General features: G+C 38.9%; 1 protein-coding gene and 1 long non-coding RNA gene across 2 annotated transcripts in view; one reads left to right on the top strand and one right to left on the bottom strand.

Annotated features, from left to right (window-relative positions):
• Positions 1–6,122: 6,122 nt before the first annotated feature.
• Positions 6,123–8,510, top strand: LOC130081820 (uncharacterized). The gene is made up of 2 exons (XM_056246517.1): positions 6,123–6,327; positions 7,279–8,510. The coding sequence occupies exons 1-2, from the start codon at positions 6,129–6,131 to the stop codon at positions 8,499–8,501; spliced, it is 1,422 nt and encodes a 473-aa protein (XP_056102492.1). The 5' UTR covers positions 6,123–6,128; the 3' UTR covers positions 8,502–8,510.
• A 7,538-nt stretch (positions 8,511–16,048) lies between these two features.
• Positions 16,049–26,369, bottom strand: part of LOC130081996 (uncharacterized) — a 58,506-nt gene continuing 48,185 nt past the window's right edge. The window contains exon 2 of the long non-coding RNA XR_008806732.1: positions 16,049–16,253. This is a non-coding gene — a long non-coding RNA (uncharacterized LOC130081996). The remainder of the gene's footprint in view (positions 16,254–26,369) is intronic.

Genomic DNA, 26,369 nt, shown 5'->3' with positions numbered 1-26,369 from the left:
TTCATCATGTCACCTTCATCAGTCCTTTATTTAATTCACTGGAAAACATTGAGGGAAAGGTGGAGGAGTATTCTTTAGCTGCTACATTGCACTATCACTTCTGGTAAGTATTCATTGACATTTTGTGTTTTTTATTTTATTTTACTTATTTAATAAATTACTTTTAATTAGTACAATTTATGGTTAGGATTCTGAATTAAAACAGTTTAATGTTTCTCCACAAATATTATCAGAAATATACGGACATTACAGAGCCCCCAGGGGTCAGGCAAAAATTGTTGAAACAATATAAACCTGCATTGAAAGATATAAGTCAAAGTAGGGCTGGGCGATATGGCCAAAAAAAATTATCACGATAATTTTTTTATATCAGTCGATATCGATAATTATCACGATAAATGTCAAATCTTTATTTCTTTCAAGTTTAATGGCAGATTTTTGCTCCTAAGTGAAAGTTGTAGTGTGTTAATTGTGGTTTTAAACTACTCTTTATTGTCAGAACATATCATGACAAACACTTGCCAAACATATATTTCTTAGTTTCTGCATGTGCTAAAGGGGGATATTGTTTCAAGTCTTGAAACAGGTTTGTGTTGCCTGACTTTGATGGCACGTATCTTCAGCACAGTTTGCAGTGCAGGCTGCAATATTAATATTACATGTTTTATCTCGAAATGCATATTTAACAGTGAGTTGACAGTAAATCTGCATCCTAACTCAAGCTAATACTATGTTAAATTTATGTTCATTAACAAAAACAGTAACATTTGTTAAAAAAAATTTAACAACCACATTTTTATTTGGTAAAATGTAATAATCTGTCTGTTTGAGTTTTATTAAAATTAACCATTGGTTACCCAGTATAATGCATTTAGATCATGATAACCACAGATAAAACCAGGCATAGCCTATAGCACCTCACTATCATGGCAAAATTTAACTTTATTTTTTTATGGTATTTGTATGAAAAACAGTAGCCTAAATACATGATTAAATACTGTAATTATATTCCATTAGTCCTTTAAATACATTGTCTACATTAATAATAATACAATACAATTCAATATGTATATCCAACATTTCATAGTGCAGCTAATATTACTAGGCTAACGTTACAGTAAATCCATGGTAAATGGATTCAGTATCAATTCAGATTGTCTGTATCGTTGCGAACAGTGTTTCTCCTGTTTGTCAGCGCTATCATCTGCCTTTAAACTGGTTTAAATCATAAATCACCGAGTCATTTGTGTTCTTCGCTGAATTCAAGCGCTTCTCACTGGATCTCGTGAGCGAGACGAAACGCGTCTGCTCTAGTGAGCTCGAGCTGCCGTTTGGACTTTGAGCCGAGCGGATAAACGGTCCGTGAGGCGCGCGCGGTTCAAATGAGTTTTGTTACGCTTTTGGCGCATAAACATTATCGAACATTTATCGACCTCTTGATATCGTTTTATCGAGAAAAATTATATCGCGATAATTATCGTTATCGTTTTATCGCCCAGCCCTAAGTCAAAGAGCAACAGACCACTACCCTCTCAGCTTAACACCAAAATTAGTTGATTTCTTCATCTAAGGATGAAATCATGACCTTATGATTATATTAACCGTAACTGACACATGGGTGTAATATTACATTTTTTACAATTCCAGCTTGGGGCTCTGAAGAATCGCTTGTGTAAATTTTCATCTGAATACATCAAATAGGTGTTTTAGAATGGATAGTCGTGTTGTATACTTTGTTTTCTACATACAGTAGGCAGGCCTATTGAATCATAGTCTTTTAATCTTGTCTTGCAAATAGATGCTCATTTTGATCATCATTTGTATTATTCTCCCCTAATTTTATGTATATTTGATGTATTTTATGAATATTTTTCCAAATCTGCGTTGCTGCACGTTGCGTGGTTTTGTGTGTGTGTGTGTGTTTATTTAACACTTAAATAAAGTCGTTATTTTTGTTTGTTTTTTGCGCACAAAAAGTATTCTCGTCGCTTGATAAACTTAAGGTTGAGCCACTGTAGTCACTCGGACTATTATATTTATATTTCAATCCCTTAGAAGCCTATGGAGGAGTGAGACAGCTCTCAGATTTATTCAAAAATATCTTAATTTGTGTTCCGAAGATGAACGAAAGTCTTACAGGGTTGGAACAACATGAGGGAGAGTAATTACTGACAGAGTTTACATTTTGGGGTGAACTATCCCTTTAAGCTCCGGTCGATTTATGTAAACTGCTCCTCAGATCTCTGCAGGGTAAATCCAGACAGCTAGCTAGACTATCTGTCGCACGACTAAAACAACTTTTGAACGTGCACGTTCCACCAAAAGAAATTCCTTCCCGAGGCTATTTTGCAGCTGCACCATGGCTTTGCCTCATGCTTAGCGACGCCCAAGACGATTGTGATTAGTTAAGAGAAGTGCCAATAAACCACGTTTTTCTGCAATCCCAGAATGCCGCGCCGAAAACGCGTACATGCTAGAAATAGAACCGACACTTATTTTTCACGCGATGACATATTAATGTTTGAAAGTCTCTAGGTTTTGACCTAAATGGAGATATAAATGTAATTGCACCTGTCAATACAGAACAAAATATTCTGTAGCCTATTTTGCCGTCAATACTTCCAAAGTTGTCTTCAAATCAAATCAGTATTTGTTTAACATGAAGTGTACTACTGCTTGAGTGCAGTAAATCAATTGGAAAGACAAGTCTAGCAGCAGCAGCGCAGCATCAGACACGTTTCTGGTGTGCAAAGACATAGAAAACGCCACAGCCACACAACAGAAACGCCAGGCTCATGCGACGCAGCCAGTGTGTAGCCAGCCTAAGGCTGACGCTGGCTAATTTATGCAGCCCGATGTCCATCTCAGCCAAGCAAGAGGTCTGATGTATGTAGAGATCTGTATGGTTATATTGTCGTTTTCAGTGGAAGGTAAAAATAGTATGGCTGTGCATAATGCCAATGCTCTCTATCAAAATCACTTTGTTTTTTGTAATTTATTTTGAATTCCTGCAGAAAAAAGTTAAGTGCGTGTGTGTGTAATAATTGCATGTTATTTTTGTCTTGGATTGGATTAGGCTCTTCACCAATAAGCTGATGACCCTATTCAATATGAAGGGGAAGGGCAAAAAAGATGAAATTAGAATTGAAGACAAGAAATAGTTTTCAGCAATAAAAGGTAAGCTTCATATTATGGTAATAAAAAAAAGTGTGTGTGTGTAAATTAGGTGGGCATAGATTATTTTTTTTAATCTAGATTAATCTAGATTAATATTGAAATTAATCTAGATTAAAATGGCTCATTTGAATTCTCCCGAAGGCATTCAGAATATGTGTGCTACCCAAATAATGACTAAAAGTAAGTCTTTGAGAATAGTTTGCCTCGCGTAGGGATGTGCATTTCTGCCAAAAATGCCATTCGACAATCGAGGAGCAAAAGTCGAATATCGTAATAAAAAAAAAACAAAAAAAAAAAACCGCAATGACAGAAAGGGAGGCCAATTTCATCTTTAGCGATTTGTCATCAAACAAACTGTTTATTAATTGAACAAGTAACATGTTTTCGTCCTTTTTTTTAACATAGTAGGCTAATTGGAAGAAGAAAAAAAACAATACGCACGACAGTCCGTTTTTGCACCGCCAATGCTCGTTAGATCAAAAAATAATGTCATATGTCATAAGAATTTTATGTGAACCTGCCTTGTTACTGCAATAGCCTCATTTTAAAACAAATTAGTTTCAATCAATGTAAACTATTCGTGTGATTATGCCACTGCGCAATACACGCGCAATACACACACAATGTATTACCTTGAATGAAATGAAATCGAATGTATCGTCCTGTGGAATCATTCATTCACAGACAGCTTACGAAGATGTTCAACTAATAAAGATCTTCATCGCTGGCAAAAATATGATGCATTTGCAGATTTGCATTCACTAGACTAGACTGTAGATCGGCCACTTCATCCAACGCTCTTGATGCTCTTAAATCTTCCTGTTTCGACTCCGAGTGTGAATTGAAAGCGCTTCAGACGATTCAGTGCACGAGGAACTGAACAGATCAACTGATTCGCGAACCGATTTAGACAGATCATCTGACAACTTGTTTGATGAAGTCTTTGAACAGAATCGACTCAAAAGAGTGATTCATTTGTAAATGAGCATCGCTCATGCCCATACAAGGACACAGCGCGCTTGGAATAAACTCATTTAACAACGTATTGCATTAAAATAAAGTAACGAGAGGACGTCGCCCAACGTAACAAAGTAAAAGTACACCTTGTGTCCCTGACAGGAAAATACCCTACTGCGCGATCTGTGACAGTAGGCGCGGCGTCATACTACACATTAGAATTGCGCGAAAATATAACGATATTCGAAAAAGCTATTTATGATCCCAACCCAACTTTGATTAACGGCGATATTTTTTTTATCGCCCGATAAGAGTCTCACGTTAACGCAGCACGTTAACGCCGATAACGGCCCAGCACTAGTGTAAATATATGTAAGGAATAATTGACGACGGGCCGTTGAATTATTAGAAAAATAATGCACACCCGAGGTGGTAATGCGGTCACGACGCGAAGCGGAGTGGCCGTTACACCTCGGGTGTGCATTATTTTTCTAATAATTCAACGGCCCGGAGTCAATTATTCCGCTTATACTACAGTTACCACACCTCGAAACATTGTTCAGATGATGTAATTCTAGACGTTTGTCAAGTTTTTGTCATTAAAACGCTCTTGTATGAAGGACTAATTTCTTACGCATCTAATCCCATGCCTCCGTTGCTAATTCCAAAACGTCATTTTAGAGTTAGTAACGGAGGTCTGAGCCACAGACAGCAGACTAATGATGGGGACACACTTACGACTTGCTGAAACATCCGAAGACTGACTGTTTCCATCGACTGCAGCAGGTTCAGGTTCAAACACCGACTGTGAACACAGACTGAACGCGCGTTTGGGCATGATCAGTCATAAGTATCAAATTACATTCATAACCGGCCTTACAATAAGTGTGTCCCCGCTTTATGTGGCCTAGTTATTAATGCAGTTATTAGAGATAGAGAGATGTTGCAAATAATAAGACAGAAAAGCATGTGCGTCAATATTATTATTTATTTATTAATTCAATTCGTTTTAATTCGTTCATTCTTTTTTTTCTATTATTGACAGTAGACTAGCCTAATAAAATAAACACAAAGCCCTTTTAATAAGTAGGCCTATCAATAATTATTAATTTGTATATTATCTGGAATAATTACGAAAACCCATGCAGCAGCAGGACTATCAATTTATTTATATATTCAGTTTAATTTTCTATTGACAGGGTATCCGCGGGTCCTTAAAAAGTCTTAAAAAGTCTTAAATTAGATTTTAAAAATTTATGGCCTTAAAAAGTCTTAAAAAGTCTTATTTTGACTTATGAAAGGTCTTAAATTTTCAATGGCAATTTGAGTTAGACATATCTAAATGTTTTCCAAATTAAAACTATCTAATTAGCGTACTTTTTTATTTACTATTCGTTCTTTGTGGATTTGCTCGTTCACGTGACATTTCGCGTCACATTCGCGCCAGCATTACGTCTGTCTCCTGCACGCGAAACAGCAGGAGAGGAGAAGAAAGCTGGTTAATTTCAGTTCAATTGTAAGTTCATTCTTTATGTGCGTAGTGGTGTGCGATGTGTATTGTCTATTATGATATTGTAATCATTGTTTTACTTTAACGTTAACTATGTACGAGGGCGCACTGCGAGCTGACATCGCATTTGTCTCTCATGCTTGCTTTCACTGCGTGATGTGTCAGTGCAGTTATAGGTATGTTCCCTAATAGACGTATAAAGTTTTTGTATTTTATATATCATATGTTGTTATCATACAATATTACATCAGCAAGAGGGCTGTTTTCTCGTGCACAATAGCAAATATGATATTTATTTTATATAACAGTTAAATTAACATTGTTACATTTTATAGACCATTTCAACGGCTATTTGTAGATGGAAGGAAGTGACGTGTTTGGCCCTCAGACGTTTCCGGTTAGTTACCGCGCACATTCAAAACAACAGACGGGAGGCGTTTTTTATGGCAATTGTTCGATTTTTTTCTTTTTCATTTGATAAAACATGTCAAAATTTAAATTAGGGGCGTGCTGTTCGGTTGTTGGCTGTTCTCTCAGGCCCGGAACTAACTTGCTTTCGGAAATCAAAGCGTTTAGATTTCCGAAAACCAAAAACCACCGTGACGCCTGGATTGCGGCAGTGAAGAGAGAAGGCTGGATACCAACTAGCAACTCTAGGATATGCAGCACACATTTTATCTCTGGTAAGTAACTTAAACGGCATTTGTGTCACTAAATAATTTGTATTTCTATACGTTAACTATTTAACTATGGTGAATAATTATTGAGCTAGCAGTTTGGCTCCGTCATTGTTTTCATATGTAACGTAGATAGCATGTAACGTTAAATAGCTAACGTTAGCGTTTTGATACGTTTGCAGTGAAAAAGCCAGATTTTTATTTCCGTTTCATTTCTAAATGTTCTGTGGGCTATATACTGTCTATGGCTATAATTAGTAAAGTAACGTTAGCCGTACATTAGTTATCTATAGCTATCCATTCAGCTGACAGCAGTGTATAACACTTTACAATAATGTTTTATTGTGTAACATTAGCTAACTGCGTTATTTCACAAAATATAACGATAAACATAATTTTTCATCACTTATTAAGCTTGTTTAATGTTAATTCCAACATGCACTAATGCATTAAACAATAACAGTATGGTTATTTTTTCATTGCTCATTAACCTGGTTAATTTAAACATTTACATTTAATCATTAGCAGATGCTTTTATCCAAAGCGACTTATAAATGAAGAGAGCAATAAAAGCAGTCAAATCATCTTATATTAAGTATTAAAGTAATACACTTTTATTACAAATATGTTTTTAATTATTGTGTTTTAAAGCTTTAACCCGATTTTGCCATAGGGCACTAACAAAGCTGTACATTATGAACTTGTGAACAATTTTGCATGTAACGTTATTAGACTTGCTGTAAAATGTTAATTGTTTGTTCATGATACCTAAAATATTACGAATACAAGACCCTTTTTAAAGTGTTACAGTGCAGTATGCAGTGGTCATACTGATAGCTAGCTAGCTAGTTTATTGATGATTACATTAAAAGTGCTCATGGTCTTTATCTATCCTTAACCAGTGATGTACAAAATATATAACCTGTCCCAATAATGTTTTTCTACTTGTGTCTTTAGGAAAGCCATCAGATGATCCTCTAAATCCAGATTACATACCATCAAAGCTTCCTCACAGGCCTGACACCTCCAGAAAAATGGACCGATATCAGAGGTCTCTGAGACGAGCATCAGAGGTCTCTGAGATGAGCATTGGAGTTCAGCCTACTGAGGAAGTGCAGGACATGGACATAGATGTAACACAAGTTAAGTCCTTCAATGATATGTGTGTTGGAACAGATCTCACTATGAGTGATATTGAAGATATGCAGAAACTGAACACATCTTACAAAGAGCAAGTGAGAAGCCTAGATTCAAAGGTACAAACTCTCACCTGTGAGAGGAAACAACTGAAATCTGATGTGGATTTAAACGATGATCAAATCATTCACTTCTACACTGGCCTTCGCTCATCCAAAGTGTTTTTTGCCCTTTTGACATATCTCACCACTGCTTGGAGTCCGAGAACACAGAGTCCTCCAACACCTCTCCAGTTTTACTTGGTATTAATGAAACTGAGACTTGGCCTCACTCATAAAGATCTTGCCTTCAGGTTTCATTGCAGTTGTGCAACAATCTCTGCAATATTTCACGACTGGTTGAATGTGATGACACAGCGTTTCAGCTCTCTAATTCATTGGCCTTCTAGGGAAGAGATTAAAAAAAATCTTCCTGCCCTGTTCAAAAGCCCCCCGTTCAATTCAGTGAGGTGTATCATAGACTGCAGCGAGATTTTTATTGACCGACCAACATCTCTCAGTGCAAGAACAATGACATACTCCAACTATAAGTCCCACAACACCATCAAATTCCTGGTTGGCATCAGTCCAACAGGGTCAATCACATTCCTTTCCCAGTCTTGGGGTGGTAGAGCCAGTGACAAAACAATCACAAAATCATCTGGTTTAATTGATCTTTTGGAAGAGGGAGACATTGTCATGGCTGACAGAGGGTTCAGTTTCCCTGAGTATTTTGCTGCGAAAGGAGTCCAGCTACTCATACCAGCTTCAACCCGTGGAAAGACGCAGCTTTCAGGACAAGAAGTGTCTGTGTCACGTCAAATGTCAAGGTTGAGGATTCACGTGGAAAGAGCTATTGGTCGAATTAAAAAGTACTGCATTTTAAGACAAACACTCCCCATAAACTTGGTGAAGCGAAGATCAAAAGACACAGTGGCAACTGTAGATAAAATTCTTTTGGTTTGTTCTGCATTATCTAATTTGGACAAATCATTAATTCGGTAAAAAAAAATACATGAGACAATTCAAATACAAGTGGTTGAAAACCTTTTATTTTGTTATTAAATGATTGTGTACAGAATTATGTATATCTGTTGTATATAGATTTCTATTGGATTTATGTTTGGTCTTTAAATATTATTATTTTTTCTACTATCTACAATTATTAAACATTTTTTTGTTAATGAGAATATTTGTTGTCCTGCAATTGATTGAATGTATTACAATTATTAAAATAACAATTCTAACAAATTACTTGGAAGGTTGTGTATGGATTCACATTTATTTAGATTATGGTGAACACACAGAACAAAACCATTGCTCACCAGGGTGCCTTTTTAAGCCTACACATCTCAGATGAAACACCTTGTGACAGACAGAGCACTGCGTGACACATGTTTTAGACCTCCTTTTACACAAACAGGAAGTCTCTGCGATCAGAAATTGTTTCATCAGTCTGTTTGTGCAAATTTCTGTGAGAATGTGCTGTCTGTAGAAGAGGTCCAGTTTTGTTCTGATCTGAGCCCAGTACTCTTTAGAGAACTCTACTTTCTGAATGTGGCAGTCCTCTTTTGTCCAAATGACAAAGAAAGATGTTTCCAGTTCACACACTGCCATTTGCCCCTGAACTTGTGCATAGTATGCATGGTTATGTTTAAGCTCAAAGTTTTTTCCCAGACAGAAATCTTTGTTCTTGATCGCATCAGTTATGGACATATTTGCATACTTAAAGGGGCATTTTATTTCAAGTGTTGCACGTGGGCAGCACTTGCAATGGACTATTCCATCTGGGCTGGCTCCTAAATGAGGAAACTTTGGATTTACTACTAACCCTATTTCTTCTACTATCAAGCTGTCATGACAAGTCATCTGGTTTGAAGTAAATGCTTCTCTAGCTAGTTTTTCATTATTCTTTCCCCAAGCTAAGGCTGGTACATTTCTGCTGGATGTGTAGCCCATGATTTTAGATGTCACGCTAGCTTGACTTGTCTTGCTTCTTAACACTTCATTAAAGTGGCTAGCGGTGATTCTGCCCTGTCTCTGCTCAAACCACTGTTCACAAGAGGACTGCCCCAGTGTATTTTCTTGGAGGTGCTTACAATTCAGTTCATTAAAGTAAGTAGGGATGGTTTGCATGATTTTATCTAGCTCATTTTGTAGTTCATCTTGTGACAATAAACTGTGCTTCTCATCAAAAAACTGTGTGAGGGGCTTTGGCAAGTTTGTTGCATCTACAGTGCTGTCGGTACAAGGTGCGTCACCCGGAACTGCTGTGTGTGATTCCTCCCTAGAATCTGCCTCAGCTGTAGTCAGAACATCAACCCTGTCTGTGTTCTCCTGCTCTCCCTCCAGACTGATCTCATGAAATGGCGTATGTATGACACGCCAATTCGTATTTCCATTTTTGGCGTGCTATCAACACGCATAATCGCTTTTCAGCGTGTTTATCAACGCCTTTGACTTAACGTTATATTACTGTATTATGTACATATAAATATATGACCTACCCCAACCCCGTCCCTAAACCTACCCGTCACTGGGGTTAATACCATTTATGAGTCTTCTCCTACCATCCTAGGAAAAGAAATATCGCTCCACAGATGTAGAATATAGATTTTGCTTCGTTTCGCTCGGACATTTAACGGCGTACACATACACGCGGAATCACTCGGACGTTTAATGGCGTAGACATACACGCAAAAGATTTCGGCGTGGACATACACGCGGATAGCTCAAAATGCGTATAGATAACACGCCACTTGAATTGAAAGTGGCGTGTATGTTTACGCAAAGTCATGATGTCATGTTGCTCCCTCAGATGCAGTGTCTGTATCACTACCTACAGTTATAGTGGTAAACAGTGCACAGTCTGGGATTTCATTCTGAAATCAGAATCACATTAAGTCATAGTCAAATTTATTTGTGTAGCACATCTCTCAATACAGATAATTTCCAAAAAAAAACATAAAAGAGTGAATGTATATGTTGAGGACGGTATTTGCATATCTGTATTGCAATTGGTTTACATTATTTGATAACACTTTTTAGAATATGGTTCCTTCGTTAATGAATACCTACACAGGAACAAATGAGTAACACAATATTAACAATCTAGTAGCTTATAAAAACTACTTTTCTATGACCTGGTTTGTCCTTAAAAAGTTCTTATTTGACGATTCAATCTATACAAATGCACTCATATATACTGTATGTGTATGGAAAAACATGAAATGTGTTCTTACGGTATTTATTTATTTATTTCACAGATATAGTTAGATACTTGTATGGTGACTATATCCATATATGTATTCATGTATGTGACTATATCCATGCAAACCATATAGGAACATGTGTTTTGCATATATTGTCATCAGGTTTCTGCAAATTCCTTACCTTCAATGACTTAAAAAGCATGCTTGGTGAGACCGGTGTGACTACACTGTGTAAGATGGGCTCCCTACTCTGAATTGCTCTTTGTCTGACAGGCTTGGAAAAGTCTATGTCTGCTACTGGTTTTGGATCAATCTAAAACAAAGTAGGATTATACATTTACTGCGAGTATCTACTTTTATATAAAAGCAGCAACACACCCCTTATGAAAATTAACTATGGTTATTAACCAAGTGAAAAAGAAGTCTAGTAACTATGTTTTTGTTTCGTTTTTTGATATTCATTTGTATAACCACAGTTTTATTATAAATGCCATGGTTAAACTATGGTTAGTGTTGCAAAACTATGGTTCATTTTGTGGTTACCATGGTTTAACTACAATAACCATGTTTTCTATTTGCAGTAAAACCATAGTTCATTTTCATAAGGGATGTGATTAGAATTTTTAATTTAATATGAATTAGACCAAGAACAACAACAAAAACACGTTAGCCAGAATTGAATTGCATGCACCTTCTTGTTTATTCGTGACCACATGCAGGGCTCAGATGTCACAGATGGAGCATTCAAACCTTCTCTAACACACTGTTCCACAGCAACCAGGATGGCAGCAACATGGCTACACACTTCACCTAACCTAACCACAAATATTTCCAAACGTATGAAATAATTAATTAGGCTATGCAATAGGTAATAATATAATACAACAATTCGTTTACTAGAGGATTAGCAATGTGATTTATTATTTGAATAGACATATTTACCCAGCCATGCAAGTGCAATGCCCACTAATAACCTCCCCGGTCACCTTAGCAACGAACCACGCAGAGTACGTTTTTGACAATGTCTGACTTGCTCCAACTTCGCCAAATACAAGACAAATGTCGTCCACATTGTAGGAACAAATGTTTCCAACTTTTCCACTAAGGAAATAGTTGTAAGCATCTAGGCTACGATATGCCTTGACCGCTTCTCTAGTGTATACACACTCGGTCTCAACCAGATAATGGTACACGTCTGGATACGACACTTCAGGTAAATGTTTTACGTTCTGAGTGAATAGTTGTCGCCTCAGCGTCTGATTTAAAGGATCCGGTAATTCCACGCTATCGTCTATTTGAATTTTTTTTTAAATATCTTAACTGTTCTGGTTTAGCTAGACTTAAAAAGTATGCGCTAGTCATTTTGTTTTGACAGCTCCGTGGTTTAAAAATGGAGACACCGGAAGTGCTTCAGGGCCAGACATGCGCAGTAGCGTTCCAACGCATTTGTTATTGTTTACGTCCTTGAAATGGTCTATAAACAATATTGTCAATATTGTTTGTTTTCCCTTTATTTCGCTGACGAAAATTTCAAAATGAAACCGTAGCAGAGTCTCAATGCAAAAGACAGCGATGATTTCTGACTGAAATCCGCGTTTTGAACGAATCATTTTAACGATTCAATGAACAATCACTTGCAGTTCCTGAATGAATCAGCCGTTTGAACAAATCGTTTGAATGAATGACTCCCTGAGACAGTGACTTGCCGCCACCTACTGGCGGGTTTAGTTTCACATTTAAAGAACCCTGTAATTAAAATGTTACAATTAGAAATCAGTTCATATTTAAATATTGAATTAAGAATTGAAAGAATTGAATATATCATAGCTTTATTTATGCAATTGTAAATGGAGTATAAATATATTAATGCCAGTTCTGATGCTGCTTCTGTGTCTCCTCTGCACTGCAAAGATGGATTTTGATTTAATGATTTAATATAACTGGTAACAGTGGTATTGTGTTATTATTCTAATATAATTTAATTTGAATGTTAGAATTTGACATAAAAGGTGATGCATACCTCTAAGTAAAAAAAAAAAAAAGTCCATATATGGGTGAAAATGCCCCTGGAACTCAATTTAAGGTTGCAAATATTGCCCTTTAATAAAAAAATGTTAATTCCTTTCACTGCTGTGAACTGACCACTGCATAGAATATGAAAAATATGAATATCTTCGTGAGTCAGCTGTCAACAACAGGCCTAAACCAGCCATGGTACCAGTACACAAACACAATCAGTAAAATATCATCTAATTATCATCAACAAAACTTTGAAAATATTGAGACATTTTTTTTTCAATATTGCGCACCCCTAATGTAAGGTATTAATTTTGATTTCTTCAGGTCTTAAAAAGGTCTTAAAAAGCCTTAAATTTGACTTTAAAAAGTGTGCAGATACCCTGATTGATTATAGATAGGACTATATACTTTTTTTTAATTCAAATTAAACTGCATGTGTCCATTGATTGTGAAGTTAGACATCGAAAATGGCAGATCAAGCGCATGGGCTGCATGTTTTTTCTTGTTATGAATTGTATCCTATTTCCGTTATGACAGTTAACTATGCGCAGTGATATGGAACTGTAATGCGGTCAAACCTGCCTGGAACTACTTTAGCCGTGCGTTTCCCTGAAAATAATTGCACACCTTAGAACGTTCTCAACCATTCAGAATCAAGCATTCAACAGCCCTGTAGTATAAATATATATATATATTAGGGCTGTCAACTTTTAGTCGTTTAGTCGACTAATCGGTCGATGCCGTCTTGGTCGACTGACATTCTCATTGGTCGACCAGTTGCATTTTTTTTTTTTACCAATAGAAATAAATTTTCATTGATTTACTCCTTGATATTTATTCCTTTATAAGCAGTTATATATTACTGTATTAATTAGCCTATGTTTTATCCCCAACTTTAAATGCTGTAATTTAGGCTATTTTGTAACAGCGCGACAGTTTTGCGCACACACGTAGAGCACTCGGGAACCGCACCTGTGGCTGGCTGCGCTGCTGCTGCGGCGCGGACGCGCTTGGAAAAAAACGAGCTTCCATTATGAGCGCACATACCATGGGCCTACATTTGAAATAACGAACTTGAGCACACAAAAGGCGCAATATGTGAGCAGGCCCTTTAACGGCTTTATTATGCTGACTCAATAGATTGTGTTTTCTTATGTTTTTATTTGTACACTTGACACGTTTGAAAATAGCCTAAATAATGTAACAAAACGAAAATAAAACTATATGCCTTCCTAATACAGACAATTATTATTAGGATTGTTTTTTAGGCTATTTGTTTTTTGTGTGTGTTTGTTTTAAAACGCCTAGATTGGCTGGACAAAAGTTAACCCATAGCTTCGAAAGTAAAGAAGAATATACAGCCTGTATAAACGAGAGCTTTTGTTTTGTTAGGATTTTTCATTATTTGGCTGCTAAAAGTTAAATTTTTTGTAGTGTGTGGTGTGGTCAGGTGCGCGATTGTGACTGTCACTATAGACCTAGGACAGAGCTCCTCACTTTGCAGTTAAAAAAAAATCACTTAATTTTCAAAGAATTGTATTATTATTATTATTATAGTTTTATGTATTATTGATGTTTTTTCGTTGTTGTTTTATAAATGCTCTATGACAATTGTTTAATAAATGTTCAATCAAAATGCAAAACATCGCGTTTTTTTAATGTATTTATTTATTTCAGTCGACTGATCGTTGCGCAGGACAGGACTTTGGTCGACTAAGGATTTCTTTGGTTGACTACAGCCCTAATATATATATGTGTGTGTGGAATGCTTAATATCAGGCTCGATGTAATTTGACTTGATTTGTGATTTAATAACGATTTCATTTAATTGATTCGAGTACTCGAATTTTCATCTATGTATACTATGCATCTCTGCTGCAAGCTAAACCACAACAGTGGCATTTGTATTTATTTATTTTACATGTGGATTTTTTTGCTTTGATTGTAGCTGCTGTCATGAAATGGGACCCAGCTGCTACAGAGGCCCAAATAAAGTCTGCTGCATCTCATCATCTGAAACATGCCTGTTTGGTGGTGGCTATAAATGAATAGCCTTATTGTGCCTATTGTGGACCTTATAGCAGCCACATTTTGTTAATTGTTTATTTTATTTATAACTTTACTAGGGGTGTCACGATTCTCCAAATCCTCGATTCGATTACATTTTCGATTCTAAGGTCACGGTTCGATTCGATTCTTGATTTTTACATTTATTTTTTTAAAGCCGAAACCGGCCAATCAGGATGCTCTCTGTCTTACATGCGCTTCATGAGGCACACACGCAAGGTCTCTCGCTCTCTCCCTCTCTGCCGTGGGCGCGCTATACGGTTTGGAGCACAGTTTTTTCTGTCTCTCATGCTCGCTCACTCTAGATTCCGGGAGTTTTAATTAATTTGCAGGCATCAGGGAGCTGCTATCAATATGCGGGAAACTTGGGATGTCTGCAAACTGTGGCTTTTTTGAAGCGCGAACGTTGTCAACATAACTCACTGGAAATCCCAAAAACTTCCAGCACTTCAACACGCGTGTTTTTTCGGCTTGGTTTGGCTTGGTTTCGGCTTGGTTTTTTCGTTTTTTTCGACCGGACGTGGCAGCATCGACGATTCCATTTTTTAATTCGATGTTCGAGATTGTGAATTAATTTCGATCGATTTCGATTTAAAATCAAAATCGTGACACCCTTAAACTTTACTGTTCTGGCTTTTAAGTTTTATTATGTTATCGTGTTAATTTATACTTTACTGTTCTGGTTTTAAGTTTGTGTAAAATTGGTAATAAAAATATATTTTGAGATTTAAATAATTGATTTCTTGGAGTGATCAGTTTGGTTTACAGGAAAATGGTAAGCAGTTTATTACAATTATATTGATAAGATATAAAAATGCAAGACTAGTATATAGACTACACAGTTATTCAATTTAATATTCAATATTATCAATATTCTTTAAAATCTAATTTAGGTCTGTGTGTCTGCAATTTCATGACACAACAACCATTAACAATGAGTAATTGGGGTTTTCTCAGTGAAAACTAACTCACTGACACTGTTTTGAAGTAAACATTTTTTAAAGTAGGATCCTTGCAAATATGCACAGATGGGATTACCATGTCAGTATGGGTCTTGAACAGTCTTTGACATTTCTACTACAGAAAATGTGTCTAATACAACTTTTATTCTGGCTGCCTTTAGATGTCTTAACAATTATGTCTGTAGCACGTCTTTAATTGACGTCTAAACGTCTTTAATTGACGTCTAAACAATGTCCTGAAAAGACGTATAAAAACATTCATTCTGGCTCCTATGAGGACGTCTTCTGGATGTCAAGTCAAGTCAAGTCACATTTATTTATATAGCGCTTTTCACAATACAGATTGCATCAAAGCAGCTTCACAGTGATAACATGAAAGTAGTACAACACAGTTCAATAATATTGTTGAATATTAAATATCCCCAACTAAGCAAGCCAAAAGCAAGGCGACAGTGGCAAGGAACCAAAACTCCATCAGATTGGATGGAGAAAAAAACCTTGGGAGAACCCAGGCTAGTCAGGGGCCAGTTCTCCTCTGGCTAACAATCATAGCTTTACAGTAAGTGCATATCAGAAAGTACCTGGAAAAAATACATTTAGTTAATCATGTAATATTTAGGGGATAACATATCGCCGGCGTTGAGTCGTCTCTTCGCAGGCGTTGAGTCGTCTCTTCACAGGCGTTGGTCTTCTCATCACAGGCGTTGAGGCATCCGAAATCCCCGTGAGAGGCAGGATACCAAACTGGAGCCTACGAACGCCATTTTTCTCGGGACAAGCGTCCCGAGATAACAGCAGAAAGGCAGATGGGAAAAAAATTAGCATAGCTGATGTTCATAATGATTTCCATTACACGGGAGTAGGTGTTAGAAAACCATAATCTCACAACTCTCCGCAACCCAAACTCTCCGCAACCCAACCGCAACCATACGGACCGACCCGTTTGTCTATAAGGCTGTCGAGCCCCACTGGTGCGTTAAGCAGTTTCAGTGGCAAACGGTTCCGTATGGCATAGCAGAGGACTAAAAGGTAAGCATTATGTGAATGCTTGACTAAAGAGACACGTCTTTAGTCTAGTTTTAAACTGTGTCAGCGAGTCAGAGCATCGGACCGTATCGGGAAGGCTATTCCAGAGTTTTGGAGCTAAATGCGAGAATGCCCTCCCTCCTTTCGTGGACTTCGATATCCTAGGAATGACCAGAAGCCTTGAATTTAGTGATCTTAGAGAACGCGGTGGATTGTAGGGCGAAAGAAGGTCCGTTAAGTACATAGGAGCTAAAACATTAAGGGCTTTATAGGTCAGTAGTAGTACTTTGTAATTGATACGGAACTTAATAGGTAACCAGTGCAGAGATGATAGAATCGGTGTTATATGATCATATTTTCTTGATCTAGTAAGAACTCTAGCGGCTGCATTTTGCACTAACTGTAGCTTGTTTATTGAGGATGCAGGACAACCAGCTAATAAAGCATTACAGTAATCTAGTCTCGAGGTCATGAATGCATGATGTCTAACAATTACGTCTGTAGCACGTCTTTAATTGACGTCTGAACAATCTCCTGAAAAGACGTATAAAAACTTTCATTCTGGCTCCTGTGAGGACGTCTTCTGGATGTCTAACAATTACGTCTTTTAGACGTCTTTAATTGACGTCTAAACAATGTCCTGAAAAGACGTATAAAAAACTTTCATTCTGGCTCCTGTGAGGACGTCTTCTGGATGTCTAAAAATTACGTATTTTAGACGTCTTTAATTGACGTCTAAACAATGTCCTGAAAAGACGTATAAAAAACTTTCATTCTGGCTCCTGTGAGGACGTCTTCTGGATGTCTAACAATTACGTATTTTAGACGTCTTTAATTGACGTCTAAACAATGTCCTGAAAAGACGTATAAAAAACTTTCATTCTGGCTCCTGTGAGGATGTCTTTTGGATGTCTAACAATTACGTCTATAGCATGTCTTTAATTGACGTCTAAACAATGTCCTGAAAAGACGTATAAAAAACTTTCATTCTGGCTCCTGTGAGGACGTCTTCTGGATGTCTAACAATTACGTCTTTTAGACGTCTTTAATTGACGTCTAAACAATGTCCTGAAAAGACGTATAAAAAACTTTCATTCTGGCTCCTGTGAGGACGTCTTCTGGATGTCTAACAATTACGTCTTTTAGACGTGTTCTAGACGACTTTTTGCTCGCTGGGGAGTGAAGAACTCGCATCATGTTAATTTTTCATTATTTGGCAAAAAGCAAAATACTTTATTTTTATTGTGAGTATACAGAAAAAAAATAGAAACTGAACAGGATCGATTGATGTATAACACGAACATGAAAGATAAAAATTAACAGAGCAGTTTGAGTTTATTTTGCATTGCTAAAAAAAAAAACGAGCAAAACGCGCGGGCGCGTTTCTGGTCCCCAGAGGGTTAAAAGCTGCTAGATCTGCTTATTTTTCAACCCTATTAGAAGAAAATAAACATAATCCTAGGTATTTATTTGAAACAGTAGCTAAACTAACGAAAAAGAAAGCTTCAAGCTCAGAAGTGTCCAAGCAACACAGCAGTAATGACTTTATGAACTTCTTCACTTATAAGATCGACAATATTAGGGACAAAATTATAACTATGCAACCGTCTACCACAGTATCGCATCAGACAGTGCATTGTAGTCTCCATGAGGAAAAATTTGATTCATTTATTGCCATAGGACAGGATGAATTTTCTAAACTTGTTAAATCATCTAAATCGACAACATGTATGTTAGACCCTATACCGACTAAACTACTGAAAGAGATGCTTCCAGAGGTCATAGATCCTCTTCTTACTATCATTAATTCGTCTTTGTCTCTAGGATACGTACCAAAAACCTTTAAGCTGGCTATGATAAAACCGCTTGTTAAAAAACCGCAACTTGATCATACAAAATTAGTCAATTACAGGCCGATCTCGAATCTGCCTTTTCTATCTAAGATATTAGAAAAAGCAGTATCCTCACAACTGTGTTCCTTTCTAGAAAGAAATGATATCTGCGAGGATTTTCAGTCAGGATTCAGACCGTACCATAGTACCGAGACAGCTCTCATCAGAGTCACAAATGATTTGCTCTTATCATCCGATCGTGGTTGTATCTCTCTATTAGTGTTACTTGATCTTAGTGCTGCATTTGATACTATTGACCACAACATTCTTTTAAATAGACTCGAAAATTATGTTTGCATTAGTGGAGTTGCACTAGCATGGTTTAAATCATACTTAACTGACCGTTATCAGTTTGTAGCAATAAATGAAGAGATGTCTTATCGATCACAAGTTCAGTATGGCGTACCACAAGGCTCACTACTAGGACCGCTGCTGTTCACTCTGTACATGCTACCATTAGGAGATATCATTAGGGAACATGGAATTAGTTTTCACTGTTATGCCGATGATACTCAGCTGTATATTTCTTCACGCCCCGACGAAACTTACCAATTCACAAATTAACGGAATGCATAGCCGATATAAAACATTGGATGACTAGTAATTTCCTACTACTAAATTCTGAAAAAACAGAGATTCTAATTATTGGACAAAAAACTTCCACACGTAATAACCTAGAATACTGTCTAACACTTGATTGCTGCTCTGTTAAGTCTTCGTCGTCGGTTAGGAACCTGGGTGTGCTCTTTGATACCAATCTCTCATTTGAAAGTCACGTGTCTAGTATCTGTAAAACCGCATTTTTCCATCTTAAAAACATATCTAAATTACGCCATATGCTCTCATTAACAAATGCAGAACAATTAGTTCATGCGTTCATGACATCAAGGCTAGATTATTGTAATGCTCTACTGGGTGGTTGCCCTGCACGCTTAATAAATAAACTACAGCTAGTTCAAAACGCAGCAGCTCGAGTTCTTACCAGAACCAGGAAATATGACCATATTAGCCCGGTTCTGTCAACACTGCATTGGCTGCCTATTAAACATCGTATAAATTTTAAAATATTGTTGATTACTTACAAAGCACTAAATGGTTTAGCTCCGCAGTACTTGAGCGAGCTTTTAAAGCATTATAGTCCGTCACGTCTATTGCGATCTCAAAATTCCGGCCAGTTGATAATACCTAGAATATCAAAATCGACTGCTGGCGGTAGATCCTTTTCCTATTTAGCACCAAAACTCTGGAACAGTCTTCCTACCATTGTCCGGGAAGCAGACACACTCTGTCAGTTCAAAGCTAGACTAAAAACACATCTCTTTTGACCTAGCATACACATAATACATTATCGACTTCTATAATTCAATGTTAGGCTGCATAGATTAGGTCAGCCGGAACTGGGAACACTTCCCTTAAATCCAGATGTACTCGTTACATCATAAGACGAATGGCATCTACGCTAACTTTAGTGTCTTTGTTTATCCCGAGGTTTTCCTGCAGCCTGCCGGATTCAGGCCGTATCCAGATCTGACGAAGGAGATTCGCCTGGACCCGATGACAATGCAGTGCTGAAGTGTCAACTATCCTCTCCCTATGGAGGATCCCTTTCCCACTCTACAGATAAAGCGTTGTTGAAAATCCGGTTCGCGTACCCCGAAGTGATAAAATAAAATTCTGTATCAAATTTATAGGCAAGACAAGTAGTTTGTTTAGGCATGGTTTGTAGGGAAATTACAAACCTGCGCACACATATTCAAACGAATATAACTATAGAATCAATTTTTAATGCGCATGTGAACGCCATCAGGTCACAGGTTCGCGTTAAAAGTCTGTTTAGAGAGAACGCTGTCGTCTTAGTGGCCCCTAATGTAATAACAAATGATAATTTTGCTGGAAGTGAATCAATCAAAACCAACTTTAGCCGGAAATAACATTATTCAAAATCGCTATAAAGCCAAAACAATCTCTGTTACCGTAAATTGTATGTTTATCTCTGTAAAGCTGCTTTGAAACAATCTCCATTGTTAAAAGCGCTATATAAATGAGGATGACTTGACTTGACTTGACATCGTCTCATCACTTCTTCATTCCGTTGCTGACCATCTAGTCCCTGCGTCACCAGTCATCCTGAGATCCTGGAACTTTGTACTTCATTCACTTAAATAAAGAGTTGTACTCGCATCCTTGCTTCCGTCTCCTTGATCATGACCCGCAAATGGAAGCAGCGAGCAATTCTACGTCATTGGAGGAATTTGTGAATTCCAGCATTCTGCGCATGGACAATCAGGAGAAGAATCTGAACGGCACGGGCTGTGCAAGCACTGGTGACGCAGGTGTCCGAGCTCACCCAGCAATTACAACATCTGCGAGCTCCCACTGCGCCACCCACACCGTCCGTTCCTCCCACCCCACCAGAGTGCGCTTCCCAGTCAGAGCCCCGCCTACCGGTTCCTCAATCCTACGACGGTGAGCCAAGCTTTTGTAGAGCATTTCTAACCCGTTGCTCAATGGATTTCTCTCTGCAGCCTAGAACCTTTCAAGGTTGCTTTCGTGCTCCCTTTATTGACTGGGAAAGCTGCGCTATGGGGGACGGCGGTGTGGGAGAACCAGGATCCATGCTGCGCCTCGTTCCAGACACTCTCCGCCGAAATGAAGAGAGTATTTGATCGAGCCGTCGCCGGGAGAGAGGCGGCCCAGATGCTCGCGGAACTCAAACAAGGAGAAAGGTCGATGCCAGATTACTCGATTGAGTTCAGGACATTGGTGGCAGAGTGTCAGTGGAACGAGGAGGCGCAGTGGGACATGTTCCTGCATGGGCTGGCTGACCTCGTTCAGAGGGAAATCTACGCCCTGGACCTACCCACTTCGCTCAATGGACTGGTGGATCTGGCTCTTCGAGTGGATGCACGACTAACCAGGGTCGAACGACGGGTTGGGAGGAGCCGAGAGTCAGCGGTCCAGCGGCGGGGACGCGGTCAGCCCCGTCTACGATCACAAGCCCATGCAGGTCGGGCGAGCTCGGCTTTCCCGGGAGGTAACTTTATGGACCATTCATTTGTGCAAAGATTTCAAGTTTCCCTTTTACCCCTCACCTGTAAGATAGCCATACATGCACTCAACGGTCAAGATCTACCCACCTTCTCCCTCATCACCGGACCAGTCACACTCATCACGTCAGGCAACCACTCTGATACACTTACATTTTATATACTGGACTCTCCACCCGCACCCATTGTTCTTGGACACCCCTGGCTCATCGAACACAATCCCAAAATTGACTGGCAGCAAAGATCAGTGTTGGAGTGGAGCAGTAAATGTCATGAGTCCTGTCTTTTGTCTGCCTGTTCGTCTGTTGTTGTCTCTGTGTTTCAGGAGGAGGCAGTGGATTTATCTAACGTGCCCACGGAGTACCTAGGCCTGAAGGAGGTGTTCAGTAAGTCTCGTGCTGCTTCTCTTCCTCCGCATCGTCCCTATGACTGTGCTATAGATTTACTGCCAGGTAAGTCTCCGCCTAAGGGCAAGTTATATTCGCTTTCTGTTCCAGAGAGGGAGGCTATGGAGAAATATATTTCTGATTCTCTAGCAACAGGGTTCATCCGCCATTCCTCTGCCAAGTCCAGATTCCCGTAAGGCCCTAAAGAGGTTTCTGGGATTTGTCAATTTTTACCGGCGGTTTATTCGCAACTTCAGCCAACTAGCCACGCCTCTGACCGCTTTGACCTCCCCCAGAACTACGTTCAGGTGGTCAGACACAGCTGAGTCTCCTTTGTTTCAGCCCCCATCCTCATTGCCCTTGATACATCACGTCAGTTTGTGGTGGAGGTCAGAGGTGGGGGTAGATGCAGTAATATCCCAGCGTTCTCCCACAGACGACAGGATGCACCCGTGTGCGTTTTTGTCTCATCGTTTGTCCCCTGCCGAACGCAATTATGACATTGGTAACAGAGAGTTGTTGGCAGTCAAGTTAGCGTTGGAGGAATGGCGTCACTGGTTAGAAGGGTCGGGGGTACCTTTTATTGTCTGGACCGATCATAAGAATTTGGAATACATTAAAACCGCCAAAAGATTGAACTCCAGGCAGGCTTGGTGGGCACTTTAAAACCCAAGAACATTAAACCCGATTCTTTGTCGCGCATTTTTGTTAGTTCCGAACGAGACTCTATTTATCTCCATACTCGTATGGGAGGTCGAATCGAAGGTCAAGACGGCCTTAGAAGGGGTAACGCCTCCGCCCGGTTGCCCACCGAATCGTTTATTTGTGCCGGAGGGATTACGGTCGGACGTCATTCAGTGGGGTCATTGCTCCAGCGTGGCTTGTCATACAGGCAAGTACTTTTTAGTCAAGCAACGATTCTGGTGGCCACTTATGGCTTGTGATATTCACAGTTTTGTTTTGGCTTGCTCGGTTTGTGCCACTGGTAAGACTTCCAATCGACCCCCAGATGGGTTACTTCAGCGGGCCTGTCCCTTCGAGACCCTGGTCCCCAGCCCGTTCTCATCCCAAGGTGTCATATACTGACGCTTTTGCCAAAGCGTCTATATCCAACGCACATGGCACCCTTTAGCGTCAATATGAGACGCAGATATATGGCGCCTCCTAGTGGTCTAACCCTAACACTACCCCAGACCTAAACCTACCCATAACCGCGCGTTATATTGACACTAAAGGGTGCCATGTGCGTCGGATGTAGACGCTTTGGCAAAAGCGTCAGTATATGACGCCTTGGGATGAGAATGCGTTGTGGTCCCATATCGCACTAGATTTTATTACCGCCCTCCCGCCCTCCCGCCCTCCCAGGGTAACACGGTCGTTTTGACTGTGGTGGACCGGTTCTCGAAGGCAGCTCACTTTATTCCCTTACCCAAATTACCTTCAGCTAAGGAGACAGTGTTGACAGTCGTAGATCACGTCTTTCGCTTACATGGCCTCCCGATGGACGTGGTCTCCGACAGGGGACCCCAGTTTGTGTCCAAATTTTGGCGAGAGTTTTGTAAATTACTGGGAGCGACTGTTAGTCTGTCCTCAGGGTTTCATCCCCAGAGCAATGGCCAAACCGAGAGAGCCAACCAGGATCTGGAGAGGGTGTTGCGATGTTTGGTTTCCAAGAATCCTTCCTAATGGAGCCAACAACTGTCCATGGTGGAGTATGCCCACAACGCGTTACCAGTGTAATCCACGGGTCTATCTCCGTTTGAGTGTAGTTTAGGTTACCAGCCACCAATTTTTCCCTGTCTGGAATCCGAGGTTGCGGTTCCCTCCGCTCATGCCTTCGTCCAGAGGTGTCACTGCACTTGGACTAGAGCCCGTGAGACTCTACTCCAGGTGGGGGCGCGAACCGAGGCTAAGGCCGATCGCCACCGGTCAAGGCCTCCCGTATACGTCGTTGGTCAAAAAGTGCGGCTTTCTACAAGGAACATTCTTCTCCGCTCCGTTTCTAATAAACTTGCTCCCAAATTTATTGGCCCGTTCACTGTCACCAAGATCATTAGTCCGGTGGCAGTCCGCCTAAAATTGCCTCCGGCGTACAGGAGGATTCATCCCGTCTTTCACGTATACAAAGTTAAGCCCGTGTTTCATTCTCGTATTAATCCGCCAGTCCCGGCAGTCATAACCAATTTACACATTCACTATATTGTTTAACATTATTGGTGGTTATTTAACCTCTGGGGACCAAGAACGCACCCGTGCGTTTTGGCAGATTTTTTACACATAGCAGAAAAATAGACTTAAACTACTCCATCATTTCTGGTCATACAGAGTTATGAAACATATAAAAAAAACTGTTAAATGGCTCCTTTTTTATGTGCCCACCTACAATCGAAATAAAATATTGTGCTTTTGTAAAATAAAGAAAATAAACAGGGTGTGGGTTCTGCCTCTCCGTGTCCGTGAACTTTTTTTTCTGGAGCACGTCTCTAAACTTAAAAAAACTCAGCTAATACTATTCACCCAGACATGAGCAATATATGTTTATGATCATTTAAGTTTGTACTTTTAAATTATCTAATTTAAAACTAAAGTAAATATTCCCTGTTTATGTAATCTATATAAAAAGAGAGATGTGCCATTCTCATTATCGTTCTCGCATCTCATTATTGCGCTAATGTGACACGCCCACGGAGAGCGCGCGCTATTCAAATGCTAATGATCTGAAGCAACACATTGAGACGTGTAAAACGCCCATATAAACTCTGTAAACACACTTTATTTAGTCAGATTAATGTACTGTCGTCTTGCGCGGCTGTGAGGAATAATCCTGGGACATTTACCTACCTCAGAACAAGTGCTGGTTTATTTTCACTTCGAGGAGCGAGCTGAACTGTAAGTGTTTTATTCTTGTGCTTTGTTCTAATCGCGATATATAATGACGTTAGTGTCTGTAAACGCAAAAATAGCCTACTGTTTAAATTTGAATCATGTTTCTGTGTGTGTGTGTGTGTTTGACTAGTTTAGGATAGATTATAAAGTTTTAACTCTAAAATAGACATCAAATAAGCTTTTGTTAGCAGTTTCTGCTCATATGTTAAATATATAGTATGTTTTGTCAAAAATAAACGTATCAACTGTTATAGTGTTTGTTCCAGCTAGGCTATATCAAAATAATGAATCCTTAACTTTGAAATATGTATAATAAAAAATGTATTGGCATACTTTAAAAAATAATACTTTATAAGAGATTTATGGAAAAAGACTATTTTCTTTTCAAGATGTTTCCAACTCTAACTTTGAACCAATTCTATTGAATGGCCATATAACCTATTTGAACAGAATTTGTTTCCAGGTATGACTAAAAATGTGCTTTTGACTTTCATTTATATTTTGATTATATATATATATATATATATATGTCTGGGTGTGTGTATATATGTATATATATTTTCCTTGCATTCTTTCTTGTGACACACCTGAATGAAATGAATGCATCTTTGTCTTCTCAGGTGAGAATCACCTAATTATACATGAGGGGGTTGGGCCGTTCACGCCCATTCGCATATTGCCTTTCAAAAAAAAAAAATGTTTTTCACAATTTAAAGCAATCTATGGTGTTATGTGAATGATTAGAAAGGATGATTTTCATATCATTTTGAAGCAAATACTCTAGGCCACAACTTCCATTAGTCAAAAGTCTTGTGGACACATATTTAGTATGTGTTTTGTGGCCTTATTTCAGAAACTTTAATTTTTTAGTTTTATCAAATTATGTCCACACTGTATCGCAACTGTTCAGATCCGATTTGTGTGTCCATGCAGCTCTTGGGCAATATGGCAATGACGTTGCGTTGATGGAGGGGTTTGCATTTGCAATAGAGATGTTGTCTTATTTAAATTTTACAACATGGAAACGTGTAGCCGCCGCGCTGGACTATACTGCGTATTGAGCTGCAGAACTGTAGGAGGCTGTTATGTACAGCTTTTTTCCGCGCTCTTGTCTGCGCCGGTTTCAAAATATGCTTCAGAAATAATAATTTTCTGCTCGTCCGGCACTTTACAACAACACAGCATTGTTGCGGCAGCGACTTTCAGCATGTTTCCTCTAACAACGTCTGACATTTACATTTTACGTAAATGTCAGAGTCACATACCACGCGAAATCCGATCGTTCAGACTGAAGCCGATGTCCTGATATGTGATTTGAATAGGATTTCAAACCACATATGGATGTAGCTTGAAACGGATTTCATGTGCTTTTTTGG

The sequence above is a fragment of the Rhinichthys klamathensis genome, unplaced genomic scaffold (assembly GCF_029890125.1).
Source record: "Rhinichthys klamathensis goyatoka isolate OS25496 unplaced genomic scaffold, OSU_Roscu_1.1 h1tg000040l_1, whole genome shotgun sequence".
Lineage (NCBI taxonomy): Eukaryota > Metazoa > Chordata > Actinopteri > Cypriniformes > Leuciscidae > Rhinichthys > Rhinichthys klamathensis.
This window is presented reverse-complemented; position numbering and strand designations above follow the sequence as displayed.

Excerpts from the sequence above, each read along its gene's own strand:
- LOC130081820 (XM_056246517.1), top strand. The coding sequence starts at position 6,129 with ATGTCAAAATTTAAATTAGGGGCGTGCTGTTCGGTTGTTGGCTGTTCT. Across the intron at positions 6,328-7,278 it reads CAGCACACATTTTATCTCTG|GAAAGCCATCAGATGATCCT; the intron begins GTAAGTAACTTA and ends TTGTGTCTTTAG.